Genomic DNA, 20164 nt, shown 5'->3' with positions numbered 1-20164 from the left:
GGATAACTTTCTCAGCTATTTTTTGCTATTTAACATTTTTGTCAGAAATACATGTAAAGAAGCTAGCAGCTATAATAATGAATGGGGGGGGGAGAGGTGGTAGACTGCTCTGTAATGCACACACGCCCTGCACCAATGATGCAAAATATGTGGCAACTATAATGGGGCTACTAGCAGCAGAAAAATCTATAGTAAAAACCGTATGAAAGGTAAGGGCACTAAAACCCCAAAATATAGTGGTTTCTATTTAATTTCTTCCATGAAATATCTATAAAGCATTTATAAGTGAAAAATATTCTCTACCGACAATGGCGGAGACCGTCAGGTATTAATATAACCCTAATATTCAGAAGGTTTAGTGTGGATCAAGTAAAGTGAAATAAAACCCCTTGATTGACTGGTAATAGAGCGAGCAGCTTAGCAGCAATCTGTAGCTGTAAAATTCCAATATTTAAACTGTCTTTTTAAAAATATTTTAGCAACGTGGAATTAAGGACTTGTGCTTTGATCAGTCATCTGGATGATGTTAAGACTAAAGCATTCATGAACGCAGTTTAAATAAGCAAAAACAATAGGCTAACTTGCCAAGAGATGGAGACAAAATAAGCCTTTCTTGTCCCTCTCTCGGCTTTCCAAGGGCTCTTCCTGATTGAATGTTTTTGGGGTTTTCTTGCAAAAAGATAAACAAAAAAAACACAAAAACTACGCTCGGAAATTTTTCTTAAAATCTGAAATAAAAATTTTTAAGCTTTCCATACCTAGATTACACAGATATATCGGAAAAGTACAAATGTTAAAGTGATACTTTAGAAACTGGTGTAAAACTAACGCCAATAAAATTAATAACATTTTTAGGATTTTTGTGGGGATTTGAAAGGAATGTGTCATCAGAACCCAGTATATCAACTTAGCCCCTCAGATCGACAAATTAGGGTCACCGGAATCAAACGGCGTTTTCCACATCTGAATTGTTGCCTCCGTTGCAGAGATATCGCTGTTTTTGTGAATTTAGAAACGATTTTGGAGCAATCAAAAGACAACCAAAAATCAGAAACAACTTGGAAAATGAAACATAGATTCATAAGTAAAACAACACTGTTTCATTCAGGTAACCTAAGCAATCTATCTGCAGGGCTGGGTTTATATGCTGGAATCTGCTGATACACTCCCTTTAACATGTAAAGCTGGTCAAACACATTAGAATATGCCAGGACTAGCCAACACTCTAATATGGGGGTGTCCACTAACAGTAGACGTCAAAGGAAAGTTGGATTTCAACATACCCAATCCTTTTCTTTGGTCAGGGCAGTAGCTGTCTGACAATAACATACTTCTCTCATCCCATGCAGAACACATTCAAACCCATCTAAGCCGAGATTGCATTTTTATGGGGTGTTGGGAGGGATAGGCGTCTGGCAAATGAGCATTGGACTGACAGCTACCTAAAGCATATGTGACCAACTCTGTATATCTGATTGTATATTTTGCTTCCATTACCATTTATGTAGCTAAAAAGATTCACCACAAAAGGGCTCCAAGATCTTCATCACTATAAACTTTGCACAGACCAGTCACTTAAATCAGACACATCCCCTTTAAGTTAGTTGAGTGGTCCTGTAGAAATATGATGATTTAGCCAATTCTGCTCTTATGTCAATGAGCACCTTTACATACAAAAAGTGGTATTGCTCGTTGCAATAATAACAGGGGAAATAGGTGGTGACAGGAGACTAATCGTGAGTGCAAGTGTTGCGGATATGAAAATTGGCTATATTTTCCAAATAGGGGATTTCCTCGGAAAGTTCTGCTGTAATAGAAGACACCAGAATAGACTTTAGTCTACACTGGAGAGAGGAAGAAGTCTACGTAGAAATCTGGAGATCTTCTAAGGAGGACCTCTACCTATATGTAATGTACACAGACCATGGGAGACATGAGTGGAGGCACACTCCGGAGGACAACCAAGCACATAAACCAGTACAGGAATAGCTCAATAAAAGCCCTGACACAATAGATGACTGTTCTGAGTGCAGGGTGTGTACCTTTCTGCACTATACATCTGTTTCTTGGTCTTGAGTAATATTTATTCATGCTCTTAAAAAACAAGAATTAACTTGATGTAAATAAAATCCACACGGTTCTGAACGCACATGAAAGATGTCAGCTAAGTCACAACAAAATCCACATGCCAGAAGGCTACAATAAAGCATCTTCATGTTTTGCATGCGAGGTTCCAACAGCCTACCCTGGCCGTAGTAACATGGCATGTTCTGTATTATCTGCATTTGTATTTAATATTATATGATCATTGCCCTTTCAGGGTTTTTTTATGGGATCCCAAGTGTTCTTATCAGAATCCCCCTAACATATGGACCCCTGCCATATAAAGAAAAATTCACCGCCTCCTAGTTATTTACAAGGTTTAGAACACAAGAGAGAACAACACAAAAGAAACCTATCTACGACTCTATCTATCGACGATGCAAAGTGTAACTTGACACTTAACACGTTAACAATAAACTGCCACAGAGTGTTAACTCTCCTCTCTCAATGGATTTCAATGGCTATTTTTGTGTTCTGTGAAAAGATGTTACGGTTTAGAAAACGATCGGGCTGCAGACAGTCAATGTAAACTCTACTACATCTGTACCTATCTTATATCTACAGTATCTCATATCTAACTATAGTATATCGATTTATATACTGTATTTGTGTGTCCAGCTGTCTATCAATTATATATACATATCTATCTACGATTAGAGATGAGCGAATAGTGAAATATTTGAGATTCGTTTTGAGTAGAGCCTCAATATTTGACTACTGGATCGAATATCGAATCTCATAGTCTATGGGAAAAAATGCTCATTCCAGGGGAAACCACTATTCAACTAAAGGAGAGTCACCAAGTCCACGAATAGCAAGAGAAGAGTGTTTAGGAGGAGTGCTGTGCAGTTAAAGCACACAGACCCCATTATAGTCTATGGGGTCTGTGCGCTTTAACTGCACAATGCTTGCAGTTGCACTGATAAAAAGTAAGCTCTCTCGTAACCGCAAGCTGCCAGCTCTCCCGACTAGCAAGGACGAGCCTGCGGCAAAGCAACGCTGGTTCTGCAGCAGACTTGTCCTTGCTGGTCGGGAGAGCTGGCAGCTTGCTGATATGAGGGAGCTGACTTTTTCTCATAGGAATGAATTGACCAGCGTTGATTGGCCAGTGTACAACATTCGGCCAATCAATGCTGGTTCTGCAGGAGGCTCGTTTGTGAGGAGGCAGAGTCTAAGATCGGACCACAATGGAGACTGCTGTGGTCTGATCTTAGACGCCACCTCCTCATAGGCGAGCCTCCGGCAGAACCAGCGTTGATTTGCCGAATGCTGTACACTGGCCAATCAATGCTGGTCAATTCATTCCTATGAGAAAAAGTCAGCTCTCTCGTAACAGCAAGCTGCCAGCTCTCCCGACTAGCAAGGATGAGCCTGCTGCAGAACCAGCGTTGATTTGCCAAATGCTATACCCTGAATAGCATTCGGCCAATCAACACTGGATCTGAATCAAATATTTACTGAGAATAGGTAGTAGTATTCAATCGAGTATGAATATTTCGAATACTGTAGTATTTGATCGAATACTACTCGCTCATCTCTATCCACGATATATATATACACACACATATATATATATATATATATATATATATATATCAATCTTATATTTATCTATAAATCTAACTATCTTGTCTAACTCATGTCTATCTATAAAATCAATCTAGTCTCTCACATCTATCTACAGTATCAATCTGTCTATCTACAATGTTTCTGTCTCTCTGTCATATAATTACTAATATCTATTTATTCAGCATATATATATAGTCTTATTTTATATCCATCTACAGTATCTATCTATAGTATATATATATCAATCTATTTGTGTCTAACTCCCACATATCTGTTTATCTATCTAATATCTATCTATCTATCTATCTATCTATCTATCTATCTATCTATCTATCTATCATGAATCTGTCTACATCTATATTGCCAGCATCTATTTATCCATCACATATCTATATATCTAGTCTATTTCATATCCATTTACAGTATATTTATCCTCAATATATCTGTCTTTATATTGATGTGTTTAACTCACACATACCTGTTTATCCATGTAATATCTATCCATCTATCTATTGACAATGAATCCATCTATTTCTATATTGCCAACATCTATTTATCCATCTCATATCTATATATCTAGTCTATTTCATATCCATCTACTGTATATCTAGCCACAAAGTATCTGTCTTTATATTTATGTCTTACTCACACACATCTTTATATCCATCTCTTATCTTTCTTTCTGATATAATCACACATACTTTATTTTGTCTTACTATTATCTATACATAAAGAAATGCTACTACAGCACATTCACTTTGAAGATACAAATACACCTAAACAGGACACCAAAAGAGATCCTTAGATTATATCAGAAGGATTGCAAAGTGTAGAATACCTTGCCTTTCCCCTTTCGTTGGATATCTTCTCTTTACGTGAGACCCGATCAGTCATAACAATCTCTAATCAGATATATCATTTCCAAATATCCCCATTTTGGGCCGCACTATGGCAGACGAGGCCCCTTGATGAGAACACTTTTTTTTTGTGGTCACCGCATGTAAAGCTTTCAAGTTGTGTGAGATAATGGTCTGTCTCCAAGACACAGGAAACAACTTGCAATAATAACACAATACTACAGACTGTAACATATAGGCTAGTCATGCAAAAACCATTCGTCCCCATGCTCAGCACGCCAAACGCCATAATTATACAGCGCTCCGTGGGATCATTCACACAAAGAAACGGGCTGAAAAATGTAATTAAAGCTTAGAACAACATTTCCCTTGGGCATCCCAGCACAAGTCTTTTCAAGGTTTTTTTTTTTTTAATCGCTGTGGCAATGGTTTTGTTTTTCCTCTATTTTCTTCTACAACTTCAGGAAATAACTTATTATATGGGACAGTTAAAGAAAATAATTATTGTGAAAACAGACAGGGTCGGAAGTTATGGAATCCTTAATCCTTCAAAGCTAGACGAGTAGCCTGTATTATGTAAAATTGTATAGCCGGGACGTTGCCTCCTTATTAATGTTTTCTTTTACCTCTCATTTTTTTTTTGTACTTTTTGTTGCTTTCATCTTCACATTCAACCGATGGAGCCAATAAGCAAATATCTTGAGTTTTTAGCTGTTTTTGACAATGATATCTAGAGGAGAAGCTCTCTTCCACTCCATATGGGTCTCCAGGCATGTCATTTTGTAATTGTCATCATTAATGTAATAGCAAATTACAGGGTTAAGGGGCAATGGAGAGGTGTGTATTTTGAGGTCAATCAGTCTTAAAGTAGACACTCGGCAAAACCAAATGGAAACAGGTGACAAGACATCAGTGAAAATTGACAGGGATTAGAAGGTTAACGTGTTGTCTTTGGTCATGGCTGACCACAATTAGAAAGGTTAGCTATTAATTATAGCAAAGCCGTAATTGGAATTAGACCTCTAGTCCCAATAATTACATGGCAGAGAGTAGAGGGTGCAAAACCTGAAACAAAAATTGCAGGTGATTATCTAGTAAAAGCATTTTGGAACGTAAAACCACATAACTTTACAAGTCTGAATATCCCACAGTGGCGTCCACCATTAACATATTTGGCTGGTTCGCATTGTGCTTTCTGGAATAGATCCAGAATTGGAGAAGTATAAAGGTTTCTACCATACTTCTCCCTGTAGGTTCCATTTCTGCTATTGGTTACAAAAAGGCATGAAAAAGCTAAAGCAATAAATCTAAGCACTGCTCCAGAAGCAAGAATTCGTTCTCTGTAGTGTAATCTACAGGTAATAAGTAAATGTCCGAGCTGTTACAGAATCCTGAAATGTGACTAAAGAATTTAGCCAAACCAAAAGCAGGAGACACCCATCTGAAGACTCCTACAACCTCATCAGTACAAAGTAAGGGTGGGTTCACATCTGCGCCTGGTCTACGGTTTATCCACTTTAGCCGGTTTCCGTCTTCTGCCCCGTGAAACTGGACAGGCATGTCCGACCTTGAATCCAGCTAAAAAAACGGTTTCCCCACAGACAGGCAGAAGATGCACATGGGCGGTCATCTCTGCAAACCTATTCCAGTGAATGGGTTTGAAAGCTGACCGCCGGGTTTCCATCTCCTCTCCAGTTTAGTGGGGCAGAAGATGGAAACCAGCGAGATTAGTTAAACCAAAGCGCAGATGTGAACCTGCCCTAAGGTTGGATTCAGACCTGCACCCAGTTTCCTTTCAGGGATTCTGTTCCCCATTCCACATGAAAAAAAAAAAAAAACATTTCGGGCAGAAAACCAGTAAATCTAATTAAGTTTGTGGGGTCCGCGAATATCTGTTTTTTTATGTGTACTGAGTTTCTGTTTTTCGGGTTCCCAAGAGGACCCTAAGAACAGAAACCCAAGTGCAGGTGTGAACCTTGAGTAAGAGGTTTGCTGGAGGTGTCTGCTGCAGCTCATGGGGAGTACTGTTTCTCTTTGTGGAGACACCAGTTAGTGTAAGTGTCTCTTACAAAGCAGACTTTAGCATCATTGGACATTGAGTTAAAAAAAGGGCCACCTATAATTGGCATTAGGATACATTCACACAGTGGAAATTTTCCAAGCTGAAAAATTCAGCTTCATGAATTTGAAGCTGAACCTTTCTGCTTGACCAAATTCGGCACTTGCCAAGTGGAATTTTCTGCCTTTCATTCATCTACTATCAGGCAAAATGATGCTCATTTTACCACTAGCTGGAAAATCAGCTTGAGGAAAACAAACAAAAACAAAAAACAGCATCTGCCTCCATTGAAATCAATGAGGGTGGCTTCAGGAGGAATTTGGAGCGGATTTTCTGGTGGAATCTTACTCAAATTCAATGCTAAATTCCAACATGTAAACATACCCTAATAGTAAGGGTTTTCTATAGAGCATAATTTGCAAACCATTACCAAGTAAGCACTGCCTACAAGACTCTGTCCAGTTGGGGTCTCCATCAGGAGAAACTGCCAATATCTAGACTAAACTATGTCTTGGGTAAGATGGAGCATTTGAATGGTTCCTACACCAGGCACATCTCAGAAGTTGACTGGTTTGCTGGAAGTTTTGGATTTGGCTTATGGGGAGCACAGATTCATCTTGTGGAGATGCTTGCAGGTGCAGCCATCTCTTTTTGAGAAAACTTTAGCGTGCTTGAACAGATTATTAGCATCATTAGAGAGTAAGTTTTATCCTTCAGGAGAGTTAACTTGCAAAGTTTTTTTGAGGATGCATTGCCTGCAGGACTCTATCAAGGTGAGGTCTTTACAAGGAAAAAAGTCAAACCTACACATGATAAAGCAAAACCAAAACATGACTTAGTAGTCAATTCCAGGGTGGTACACTCACGTTTACTAGGCTAGGTAGATCTTTCCCCTAGGGAACTCCAGGGAACTAACAGAACTCTACTCCCTCTTAATGCCATGTACAGAGACATGACACATATGCTTACCGCAATACTGAAGGTTACACTTTTGTGAACAGATACTTTAATAAGGAAATTCAGTCAAAATGATCTTCTGCAATGTCATAAATAGACATGAGATGGTCACATATGTTTAGCATATTATCTCAGACCACCAAGGTTTACAAACTTGCAATCTTTCCAGGAATATCCGAGAAACTAACAGAAAGAAACTAGACATTCTTAGTCTCTTGAAAGAGCAACCACATTTCTAGACTGTGGTCTCTTCTTTTTTCTCTCGAGCATCCTGATGCTGAAGTCATCGGTGTCATTCTGGAGTAAGGAGGACCATATAAACGGGGAAAAATGGGTATCTGGATCTGCATTTGGACAGGGAGCCTGGTCTGGGGAACTCTATTTTATTTTGGGGAACTGCTTTTGCTGACAGTGTCCTATATAAATTGATGGGGCATATACATAAATACTTTGCCCTGAATGTCCCATGCAACACGTCAAACATACTTTTCCAAAATGTCAATAATGTTTCTTCTCAAAAGGTGGCAGAGAACTAAACTCTGGGCAGTTACCTAAGTTCTTCACTTTTTTGTGACACTGGCACATGGAAAAGCATCCCAATGAACTAGGATGGGAAACTACAGTGTCGTGGATCAGAAAATCCGGTCTGTGCATGACCTGGATTTCCTGGCTTGAACTGAGAATCGGAATCCCTGCATCATGGTGATCTATGATGCTAGGAGTCCCTGTGTCCAAAGGAGTCCAATGCCCGATTCTATATATTTTAAAGGACAGGGTACACAAGGACTGTTAGTACAATATATCAATATGATGTGCAGAATCCTGGTACCCAAACCAAATTCAGCTCAGGAAATGCTGACATAATATGGTCTGGATTTTCCAGATTGTATCAGTGCCAGCTCCTTCAGAATGCAGATCCTAGCATTCCTGATTTTGCCAAGGGAGGCCATGGCATCTCCCATCAGCTTGGTGAACTTTCAGATAGTTTCGGTCAGTGACATCCAGCAGTGAGCACATATCCGGAAATATGATCATGAAAATAAGGCTCAGTACATGAAATGGGTCAGTAGACTGCAGCAATGTGAGGGCTGACATCACACAGCACACTTGGCCATGCTGTTTAATAGGACACATGGCTAGTGCTAATATGGAAGGCCATGCATCCAAATGAATCTATGCTACGGTAATGAGAGTTGCTATTCCCAATGCGGAAACAAAGCCATTGCCGATTATCTCAAGTTCTTTTGAGATTTTTTTTTTACAAAGCAGCGAGGCAATTGAAAACACATGAAGTAATTACATTGTATGATGTATGTAGAGAACAATTGTATCGTGAAAAACAAGAGCAAGGAATAAATTATAGGCTGACCGCGTGAACTGCGACACACAAAACCAACAAAAACATCACACTCTCTCCATTAGTCAGTGGGAATACGTTACATTAACAGAAGCAAAGTGTTAATGTAAATGTATAACAGCGTACATTTATCACCATACAACACATGTGTGTAGCCTGCGCTCTACCATTACATTGAGTCATGAGCATCTGTAGAGCGTAGCCAGTGAATACTGATCCCAGAGGCCTGGTTATTTATGAATATGCAAAAAATTAAAGGCAGATGACTACAGGCCTGTAGGTCTGACGTCATCTTCAGTTGTATCATAACAGTCGCCAGACTTCATCATTGTGTAGGTATTCGTTCTGAACCATTATAATGTACTATATTGTAGATAGGATATTATGAAAAAAATGGATTGGTCTGGAATCTGCAAAAAAACAAATTGCAAAGTCAGTTTTAACCTGAAATCACATAAAACCTTCATTGGATACATAATTTGAAGGTTGTAAATGTTCTAGTGTAATAGGCACAACCTAAACTGTATAGGATAGGATAGGTGCACCATTGAGCAGTTTATATATAGCGTAGTATAGTACAGTGTAGCTCATGCTATATATACCTAATGCAGCGTTCACACCTGCCCCTTTACCTGTCCACCGCAATTCCACCTAAATCCCCAGAAAAACTGCTTGGGGGCGGCTTGCGATGGTCAGTTTAAAAACTCATTCATTTTAATGGGTTTTTAGAGCAGCCTCTCCGTGTTGAAACCGTTTTTTTCGCATGGACACAAAATCCTGCATGTCCGACTTTGTGTCCGTGCAAAAAAAAAAAAACGGTTTCCCTGTGGAGAGGCTGCATGTGGACACCGCCGGTTTGCTTTAAAAACCCATTGAAATGAATGAGTGTTTAACCTGACCGCTGGCAAACCGTCCCCAAGCAGTTTTTCTGGGGATTTAGGAGTAATCATGGCAGACAGATGAAAGCGCAAGTGCGAACACCGCATAAGTCTCTTTCATTTGGCTTTTGACTTTCCAATCCTGTGAGTGTCCAGGTCTCAATGAGACAGGCAAAGATTCTGGGCAATGTCCTGGGATACCAGACTACTGCCATAATACATGATATGAATTGTAGGTTGCTTGTGTTCCATAAACTTCTCCAGTCTCTGACCAGGAAGAGGTAGATACATTCAGGAGCTGCCGATAGGTGATTATTGTGTAAGTTCTCTAACTGTGCAGCAGCTATGACACTTAAGTGACTGTTGTAGTCCATCATTGGCCTTCAGGGTATATAACGGAGTCCAGTGATTGGCTGTAGAAATGATGTGGGTGTATAGGCACATCATTGCTGCAGCACAGTAAACATAGCCCAGTGCTGCAGCAGTTATGTGCCCAATTACCCATGGGACTGCAGCAACTAATCATTGGCCTCAGAGGTGTACTGCTGAGGACAGGGATTATTAGCTACAGTGGTCACATGGGTGGTAGGTCAACACTGCAGCACATCCTGGTGGAACAACAAAGCGGTCACGCTGAAACAGTGGAAGTAATGGGTCTTTTATTACAGCATTTCCCCCTCTTGGTTCAATTTCTGACAACCTCAGAAAACACCTTTAAAAGGGGCTGTCCAAAAATGCATATTCATGGTGTGTCCTTACGATAGGTCATTAATATCATATCGGATCGAATGCAGTGGCCATGCCGTGCTATTGCAGCTTGGCGCTGTCAAACCTGTTCAAGCCTTGTGTCAAGTATCACAGCCTGACTTTGTTGAATTGATTGGGGTTGAAGAAAGCAACCAAATTTATCTAAGTTTGGACAACAATTTTAAGCCTCTAAAATCTACTAATATGGAAAAAATTATTTCTTATTTCCCACATTCATTTTTCACTGGAACTGAAAGAGAATGGGCTTGACAGCGCTCTTGTGCATGGATATCCTTTGTGATCTACAGTATATGAACAGGCCTACTGGAAGCGCCTGTCCAATAGAATCCACAAGGCCGGTGAGTAAAGACTGCAAGTGTAGGTGGCTGAAGAGAGCCAGAGGGCATGTACCATAACGTAGAGCAGTTCAGCAAGACGACACATGCAAAAGCTGCTGACAAGGTCAAGTTTTTTTGCTCAGAACTTCATCAAATGAAAGAAAATGACAAGGCTTTAAACTTTATCCTTGAAGGATTGACCTAGGGTTGTCTGGCTAATGACTGACCCCGTCAAAACCGCATTTCATGAAGATTCCTTGATGTCACTAAATTTAATAGGGTTTCTGGGATGGCCAATGTAAATAGTGTTATGGTTTGTCGGAACTGGCCACATAAACACACAGATAACTGTATTTCCTAAAGGTGGCCATGCACATTAAACAAAACCGGTCAGGGCAATTTGGAGTTTTACACCAGTCAAAGGTCCTGATGGACTGCCAGTATAGTGCCCCAAATAGTCCTATGATAATGATGTCTGCAAGGATAGACGATTGCAGGATACTATTTGGATACAGTTCTCAAAGTAGTTGCCAGTTGGGCTTAGAATCGTCCTGGTTTTGAGGATACTGATGCATGAGAAGGTAGAATGGAGGGTTGGTACACATGTGCCTTGCCATTCCATTTATCACCTATGGGGCCCACAGAGACAGTCAAGCACTCATTTAAACTCACAGTAGTTGTGTAATGAGGGGGAATAGGGGTCTCAAGACTTCTCAGACTAGTGATTAGAGGGGGTCCCAATGGTGAGGGTCCAGCAATCTGCCATTCATCACCTAACCTGTAGATAAATGATACCAATCTATTGTGTAACAACCCCATCAACTCAAAATTTCTAATGGACTGATGTGATAAATATACCTTAAAAGGGTGATATACTGATCTGTCCTTCTTTACCTCTCCTCTTGGCTGAATAGATCTAGATATAGGTGTGTCAAGAGATGACCATCTCTTCAAAACAATGTGATATTGTAGTATTAGGTCACACAATGCCCATTTTATGTGTCTATGTCTGGTGATGTTTTTGAATTGCAGTCATTTATTGGTTTCCTTAGCAAGTTGTGATGTTGTATTGAATTGTTTTCATGACAAGTTGGGAGTCCATTAAAACATATAAACTAAGATAAGGGTGAACATACTTGTATCAGGAAAAGTCATAACATTCTCATCAATAAGGGTGTGAAACTCCAGGACGCCCTTTTCCCAATCAGCAAAACAAAATACTGTATTGTTTGAACTATAAGACAGCTTTTACCCAAAAATGTGAGCGGAAAATGGAAGAGAGTCTTATAACCCAATTTTAGTGGGCTAGGGGGCATGGCGACAGAGCGGAGTCACAGGAGTAAGGAGCAGGGTTGCCCGCAATGGTACAAGGCCTACAACCAGCTTGATGACGATTGAGGAAAGCCGCTATACACATGATTTGTACAGGAAAGGCGAGAAAAAAAAAAATCACACACACTTATACTTACCCGTACTGGTTCAGAAAAAGGTCTTCCTCCATGACCACCATATTACGTGACATATCTCCAGTTCTGAGGATCTCCAGAAACCTTTACACACATAAGTGTGGCTGTTATTGACATCTCCTTATTTAGGCTTTACCTTTAGAACTTTACACTTTTGATCTGACTTTCCCCTTTAAATCCTTTAAGTACAATTAAACGAATAAATACCCCACAGGTCTATAAATCCAACCATTGTAACTGGAAAATTAGGAATCTGTGACCCAGAGTGTGACCCCCCTGGGATTATCTATACATCAGACACAATATATATAACAATGTTTTCTTTGTCTGTAAATTCTGAATTATTAATCTGCATAGAGGTTTTCTTAAAAGAGACCGTTTCCTACATGTCTCAACATGAATGCTGCTGTACAAATTCCTTCAAGTGCTTCATTTTGTGAAGGCGATGCATTAATCATAGACTGTAGCAATTTATTCTGTATATTTTTTCAGGTGCGGCAGACATACTATTCTATGCTATTAACACATGAGATGTGATCATACCCTCACATGTTCTGTGGAGAGGCTTTGCACCGGCGACAAGGCTCTCACGTGCGTTATGCGATCGTGCAGGGGGAAAAAAGGTTAAGTGATGTCTCATTAATTGTGTTATTCTATGGAGAAGTGCAAAGAACGACAGGAAAGATTTATATGAATTAGAGAAAAACATTACTGACCACCCGATACTCGCAGAGACTACGAAACATGAAGATAGCATTTAGCCAAATCAAATATTCCAGTTAAACTTTTGCAGGTGGATTCTGCCATTGAATTTACAATTATGTGTATTTCTTCTGATGGGTTTGGAGATGATGGATGTGTCTTTATGATATCAGAGCTCTACAGAACAGATGATTACGAGCCCGACACCTTACATGTGAATGTGCTGGAGTACATAACCGCCCACCACTGGATAATGGGAATACTATTCTAGTTATAAGTAGAAGGAGCAGTACTACAACATTATTACTAGAACTACTACAGCATTATTACCACTACTACTACAGTATCATTACTAGTACTACTACAGTATTATTACTAGAACTACTACAGTATCATTACTAGTACTACTACAGTATCATTACTAGTACTACTACAGCATTATTACCAGTACTATTACAGTATCATTACTAGTACTACTACAGCATTATTACCAGTACTACTAAAGTATCATTACTAGTACTACTACACCATTATTACTAGAACTACTACAGCATTATTACTAGTACTACTACAGCATTATTACCACTACTACTACAGTATCATTACTAGTACTACTACAGCATTATTACTAGAACTACAACAGCATTATTACTAGTACTACTACAGCATTATTACTAACACTACTACAGCATTATTACCAGTACTACTACACCATTATTACTAGAACTACTACATTATTATTATTATTACTACTACTACAGCATTATTACTAGAACTACTACAGTATCATTACTAACACTACTACAGCATTATTACTAACACTACTACAGTATTATTACTAGTACTACTACAGTATTACTACTAGTACTACTACAGTATTATTACTAGTACTACTACAGCATTATTACTAACACTACTACAGCATTATTACTAGTAATACTACAGCATTATTAGTAGTACTATTATATCATCATCATCATCATCATCACTACTAAAGCATCATTAATAGTACTACAGCATTATTGCTAGTACAATAATGATGATATAATCATTATTACTACTACAGCTTTATTACAAGTACTACTACAGCATTATAACTAGTACTACTATATAATCATTACTACTACAGCATTATTAGTAGTACTGCTACAGCATCTTTTTACAGAAATTTTCATTATTTTAGTGATCAAATTAATGTTTTATTTGTTCCATTTCTCTAGTTGTTGATAGTAGCACTACTACAGCATTATTATTATTATTACTATATCATCATCATCATTTCTGTTACTACAACATTATTAGTAGTATTACTATAGCATCATTACAAGTACTACTACAGCATTATTAGAAGTATTATTATAGAATAATTAGTAGTAGTACTCAATTGTTATTATTATTATTATTATTATTATTATTATTATTAGTAGTAGTAGTAGTAGTAGTAGTATTACAGTATTAGTAATATTAGCAGCAGTACTACTACAGCATTATTAATACTTCTACTGCCAAGAAAGTTGCTACTGGGCAATGTCTCAGGTGATGGGTGCCAAAGGAGCTCCAACAAACAAATACTGCCAGGAAATTTAGATACAAGTCTAGGGCTGTGAGCTGAATTCTTGTTCTGGTCACCCTGCTACTACTGCAGCAGTACTAAAGATATTACTATTCAGCTCAATCTTTGAAGTGCAGAACAAAATCTCAGTCCTCAAAGTCTTTTTTTTCCCGGAGTGTTTAGACACTCTACCTAGGGGTTCCAGGCTGATTCTGATCCTGAGTCACATGATCAAAACCAGAATCCAGGCCCTGGGGCCAAGCAGCTTCCTCCCTCTTCCCAATTTTCACCAATAGTTACCTGTGCTATGGGGGTTGCCTTTACTACAATCTTTCCTCGAAGACGGGTCAATAACAAATTCAGCTCTGCTATATTTATACTATATCTTATACTTGTCTTTAATTTGTTAGGCTATAAAATAGACACATTGCTGATGTAGCCCCGGAGAACCTTTTCAACCCTTCCAGGGAAATGACTTAGCAATATTGTTAGCATCAGTCTATCTAGAAGTACACTAAAACAACCACCAAGCAATGAGATGGACTATATTACATACAGTGTTATATCAAAGGGATATTCCATAAAAGGCACAGAAACTAAAACTACAACTGTAAACTACAATATTACATTAGGCAGAATGTGCCTAGGAAAGGCCAATATGGATTTTCATTACTTATAGTGATAAGTTGATAATATAGTTGTCAAACTCAGCAAATCATACTCAGAGCAATGTGACTATCAGACTTGTGGAACGTCTCCGGAAAACTTTCAAAGCAGAGACATCTGCTGGTGGATTTAAGTAAATGCAGTAAGGCACCAGAGACACATGGCAATTGTTTCAGGCGATCTGACATGTGCATGGCAGCTGAAGGGTCCTGCATTTATTAGCATTAATAGAGGCAGGACAGGAATATTGAGTGCACTAGTACTAGAGGATGGGGGCGCTACAAAGCTAGGGTATGCAGGATTAGGACTCCATCCAACCTGTATCTGCTGGGAAATGCTAGGATTTAGGATAGGGCTACAGAGCAACAAGTGTTGTGCAACATAAAGTCACACAGAACTCACACAAGTAAAACACTTGTCCAACTTGTGTGTGACTTGCCATCACGCAACATTTTCAGAGCTATGCCATGTCCCATGCAACTGTGACTTCCATTGAAGTTTGGGGTACAAAAAACTCTGCAAGAGACTTGTGAACTGCGACCAAAATGCAACGTTTGGATTTTCTACAATTGTTGCATTCCAGTTGCATGAGGTCACAAAGAGACGCCATAGACACGCAATGAGATTTTTGTTGCGTAACATATGTTACTGTGTAACCCTAACCTTACAGTGAACAGCAAATGGAAAGCCTAAGGTGGTCTGTCTAAGAGCTGGAAGCTTGCTAGGCTCTAGATGCATTCTACAGCTGACTGACCTGAGGCAATTGGGCTGTGTCAGCATCGTGGCCGTAAACGAGGTACTTGGCGGTAATGTCTGTGATGAAGTCAGCATCACATATGTTGGGAAGGTTCAGGCTTTGTTGTTCTTTCCTATCTATATAGACCTGTAAAGAAAGCTGCAACAGTTAGGCGTGAATTCACAGTCTTTTAACTGTGGTGGGAACATCTGCTCTCTACACCAAGTGCTAGGAAGCCAGTAAACACCCCCCAGAGCTCAGAACATTTGTACTAGTCACCCCAACTCAGCTCTGTGCCCATAACCATGAAACCTACATCTTGTCTAGCACACGACCTCTAAACATTACCTCCACATTTATGAAGTCCAAGTTTTTCGGGTCTAAGTGTGTTTTTGTATTTTGATATGGGCATTTTTTTGCAAGTATTAATTCAGTATCTTATCTGGTTGACAAGGGGGGCAGCCATCTACCTTGTGGTCTCAATGGGCCACCCCCTTCATGAATATTAACATAGGATACTCATTTCATAGGCAAGGGATATCAAATTCATTATGAGTATTTTAAACAGAGAGAGAGATGGCGGGATACATAGAAGATATAGATAGATAGATAGATAGATAGATAGATAGATAGATAGATAGCGTTTTATTTTTGACATTTTTGGAGTGCTGCCTGCTTTTTGGACATATTCACTGGATCACATTGGTCAGTTCTGAGGATAGCTGCTTGTTTTGCATTGCTAGATAGAGAGAGTGATAGATAGATAGATAGATAGATAATTACATAGCTAAAATGGATTAAAATAGATTAGATAGGGCTAATATAGTAGAACCACTTAAAGAAAAAGTAGAAAGGGTGTAAAAATCCCCAAAGGACCACCGGCTTAGTGACCTATGGCACATAAATCAAACCACAGATGAGGCAACTTTCTGGAATTCAATTAAGAAATTTGGTCGTTACTTTATTCGCCCAATTGCAACATTTAAATCCTGCTCATTAAAACCTGACTGAAGCCTCCCAAGAAGTGGAAATGACATATTACATTGCAGTAAATAAACTAAGCACTAGCTTTTTTCACTGAATTGTGGAGCGAAGCCTCATATTTGGTTTCGATGATAGATAGATAGATAGATAGATAGATAGATAGATAGATAGATAGATAGATAGATAGATCCATTGAAGTTTGGTTTTGCCAGCTGGGCATAGTGTCAAATAATCCCTGAAACAGACACAGATAGATAGATAGATAGATAGATAGATAGATAGATAGATAGATAGATAGATGGACAGACAGACAAATACAACTGTAATATATCCTATATACACACACAACCATTTGCTAGGATCCCTAATATGACTGGATTATTGATATTCTGTACTGTTGGACATTACTACATATATGTCAAGAACTGGCTCTGTAACAAACTGCCCTAAAATAGTATAAATTACTCAAATAATAAAAACAATAAAAAAAATAATGAATAAAAAAAAAAAATATTTTAACTTCAAATCATGCACAAAATACAAAGGGTTAACCGGAGTGAGGTTGAATTACTTGTAATGAAGTAATGGAAAGTTCTTAATAGGCTCTTGCAGCAATATAATTATATGGCTGAGGCAAACGGTAAGAACAATTTTTTACTGTACATGAATATATTCACAGGCAGAACATGCCGTCCCCATGGATATTTACACTCAATGACCCTGGTCGTAGGTTTGGTGCAGGGACCACGGTGCCTGAAGGATGGACCTGATGATAATGAGGATAATACATTACAAACCTAAGATATCTTCTTCCATGAAGTCACTTATACACGGTGCAATGACATCCTATTGTTAGTACCGTATGTAGGGCTTGTTACCTAAGGCTGAGCTATGAGTCAATATGATCATTAGGAAAACATGATGATGTCATCAGTGCTTATATCCTGGAACACTCATATTCCAACAACTTCTCCATTAACATGTCTGCTAATTTATTTCAATAGTACAACAATACTCACACTGGGCTATAGGACAGACCGGCCCAGAGGAAGGAGTGTCTCAGACTACCAAAGCACTATATGAACAGAGCACAAGAAGCTGGCATCCAGGTTGGTAGTAATCTGACCAACCAGACTGCCTCTTCTCCCGCGTCACCTTTGTGTCTTCATCCAAAAGCGCCGACTATGTATGTCAGTCGGCCATTTTCCTGTGGCCTCTCCCATTCGGTCACAGAAAAATGGCCGACAGACTAGCGCATTCAGCACTTTTAGATGCAAACACGAAGGTGACACAGGAGAAGAGGTGGTCCGGAGAAAAATATGGAGGCATCGCTGGAGACGTCCCCAGTGTTGTCTGAAAACTTATTTACATATGGAAGAAAGAAGATATTTCTCAGGAACAGCGGCACAGATCAGAATAAGAAGAGAAGAATAGCCTTTCTTAAGGCTATTCCTACATGTACTTAGTTAAAAAAGGGAATACTAATGATAGAATCCGTTTAATGAATGTTGGTCATAAAATTTGTGCATTACTCCATAGATGACATATAGCATGTGCCAAGCACAGTACTTCAGCTATCTCTGGCACTACCCCCTGAAATGAATATGGCAGTTTTGCCCTTGCCAGAGCAACACTCCATTGAGAATGGGGCCAAACTTGCCTTCTTCTCCTAATCATTGGTGGTCTGAATGGACCCCACCGGTCTTCAAGTTCTCCCCTTATCCTATGGACAGGGAATAACTTGCTAAGATGGACAAACCTCTTTGATAATTCCGGCAAACTGATAAGTAAAACTTTCCTACCTATTTCTCTGCTTTTGGCCAGAAGGATCGATGTCACCACAGTTGCTCCCCTTCACTGTTTCAAGAACAGTGTTGACTGGACTGTAAGATGTTTTTCTACACTCAACCAACTCAGTATGTAGGCCAACACAATATGTAGCCCTCAAAAAAGCGGTCACACTAATTTTTAAGCACCCATGGTCTGTATCTAGTGACAGATGGCTTGACCCAAGTGGTTTGAGTCGTCTTTCATACATGTTCTAGAACATACCTGCTGTTTCAGCTGGTGGACTAGCCGGTCCTTCTCTCTCTTGAGAGCAATCACTTCATCCTGTGTTTTCTTCTTTTTTGAGGCAGATAGTTCCAGCAAGGCGATGTTGGCATCTTTCTCACTGATAGCAGCCAGTAAAGCCTGCTGCCTGTGAACAGAATACACAATGATTAGGTCATAGCAAAGCAATGACGTACTTGGTGTTAGCATATTTAATGAATAATTTATGAAAAAACTGATTGGATGTCACTAATTGTCCTGTATTCACCTGTATGTGTTACTGGGTACAGGTAATGCTTAAGGGATATTGCTGTGCTGCACCCGGACTGGCAACGTAACACAATTGCAAGTCCAAGGGCAGCCTGGAAAATAGCAGTATACTGCAAGCATTGCCCAAGACCACAAACGCATGTGTAATAGAACACTTACTTTTTCTTATACAAGTGCTTAAAAGGTGGTATCTAATTTCTAAAATATACGGGCCAAAAAATATGCAACAAAACACAATATGCATACAAAACATTTCATAATATACATCCTGTTTAAATTCGGCATAGCTTTTAATCGGATTTATTTTCCGGTCATTATGCTCAGCTATTTAATTTACAAGCTCCCTACCCCTCCCCATGAGCAGTGCAGCCAGCAAATGAAAACGTCACAGCAGCACATAACCTCCTCTCTGCTTGAAGCCACTCATACTGATCTTGGATCTGTGAGTGATTTATTATTTGGTCAGATATGCAGTGCTGCATGGGCTGAAGAGGAAATGGGACACAACTCAAGAGACAGTGTGTGTGTCCTATGATTTAATTCCAAAAGAGGAGAAAGGAGAAGGGAAGGGTACACAGAGAGTGAGAGCAGGGAAATGCACCGTGCGAAATGTAGTATTTACCGGTACATAAATTCACTGCATTTAAACAGTGATACAAGGAGCAGCAAGTAAAATAAAGCCAAACAAAGGGTGCGCAAGGGAACAGTGAGGATTTGAATTACTGTGGATTTATTTGCAGATAATTTTTGGAAGTTGGATAACCACTTTAAGCATTATATACACAGGGACAGAAAACTTTTACAAATAGAATTTAATATCTTCATTCTGTAACCTTGTCTGCTCTCTCTATATTAAGCCTTAATACCTTCT

The 20164-nt window shown here is 39.2% G+C and overlaps 1 protein-coding gene across 8 annotated transcripts in view; it reads right to left on the bottom strand.

The window, feature by feature from the left end:
• The window catches only part of ERC2 (ELKS/RAB6-interacting/CAST family member 2), a 647893-nt gene that overhangs the window by 177597 nt on the left and 450132 nt on the right, over nucleotides 1-20164 (bottom strand). For all 8 annotated transcript variants that reach the window (XR_012717475.1, XR_012717478.1, XR_012717476.1 and 5 more), the window contains one exon: nucleotides 19024-19171. Coding sequence is in view for 1 of the 8 variants with exons in the window: in XM_075287893.1 (XP_075143994.1) it covers nucleotides 19024-19171 (148 nt within the window). In the remaining 7 variants the exon portion in view is untranslated. The remainder of the gene's footprint in view (nucleotides 1-19023; nucleotides 19172-20164) is intronic.

Source organism: Leptodactylus fuscus, chromosome 9 (assembly GCF_031893055.1).
Source record: "Leptodactylus fuscus isolate aLepFus1 chromosome 9, aLepFus1.hap2, whole genome shotgun sequence".
Lineage (NCBI taxonomy): Eukaryota > Metazoa > Chordata > Amphibia > Anura > Leptodactylidae > Leptodactylus > Leptodactylus fuscus.
Note: the sequence above shows the minus strand (reverse complement) of the source record. Positions and strands in the feature narration are given on the sequence as shown.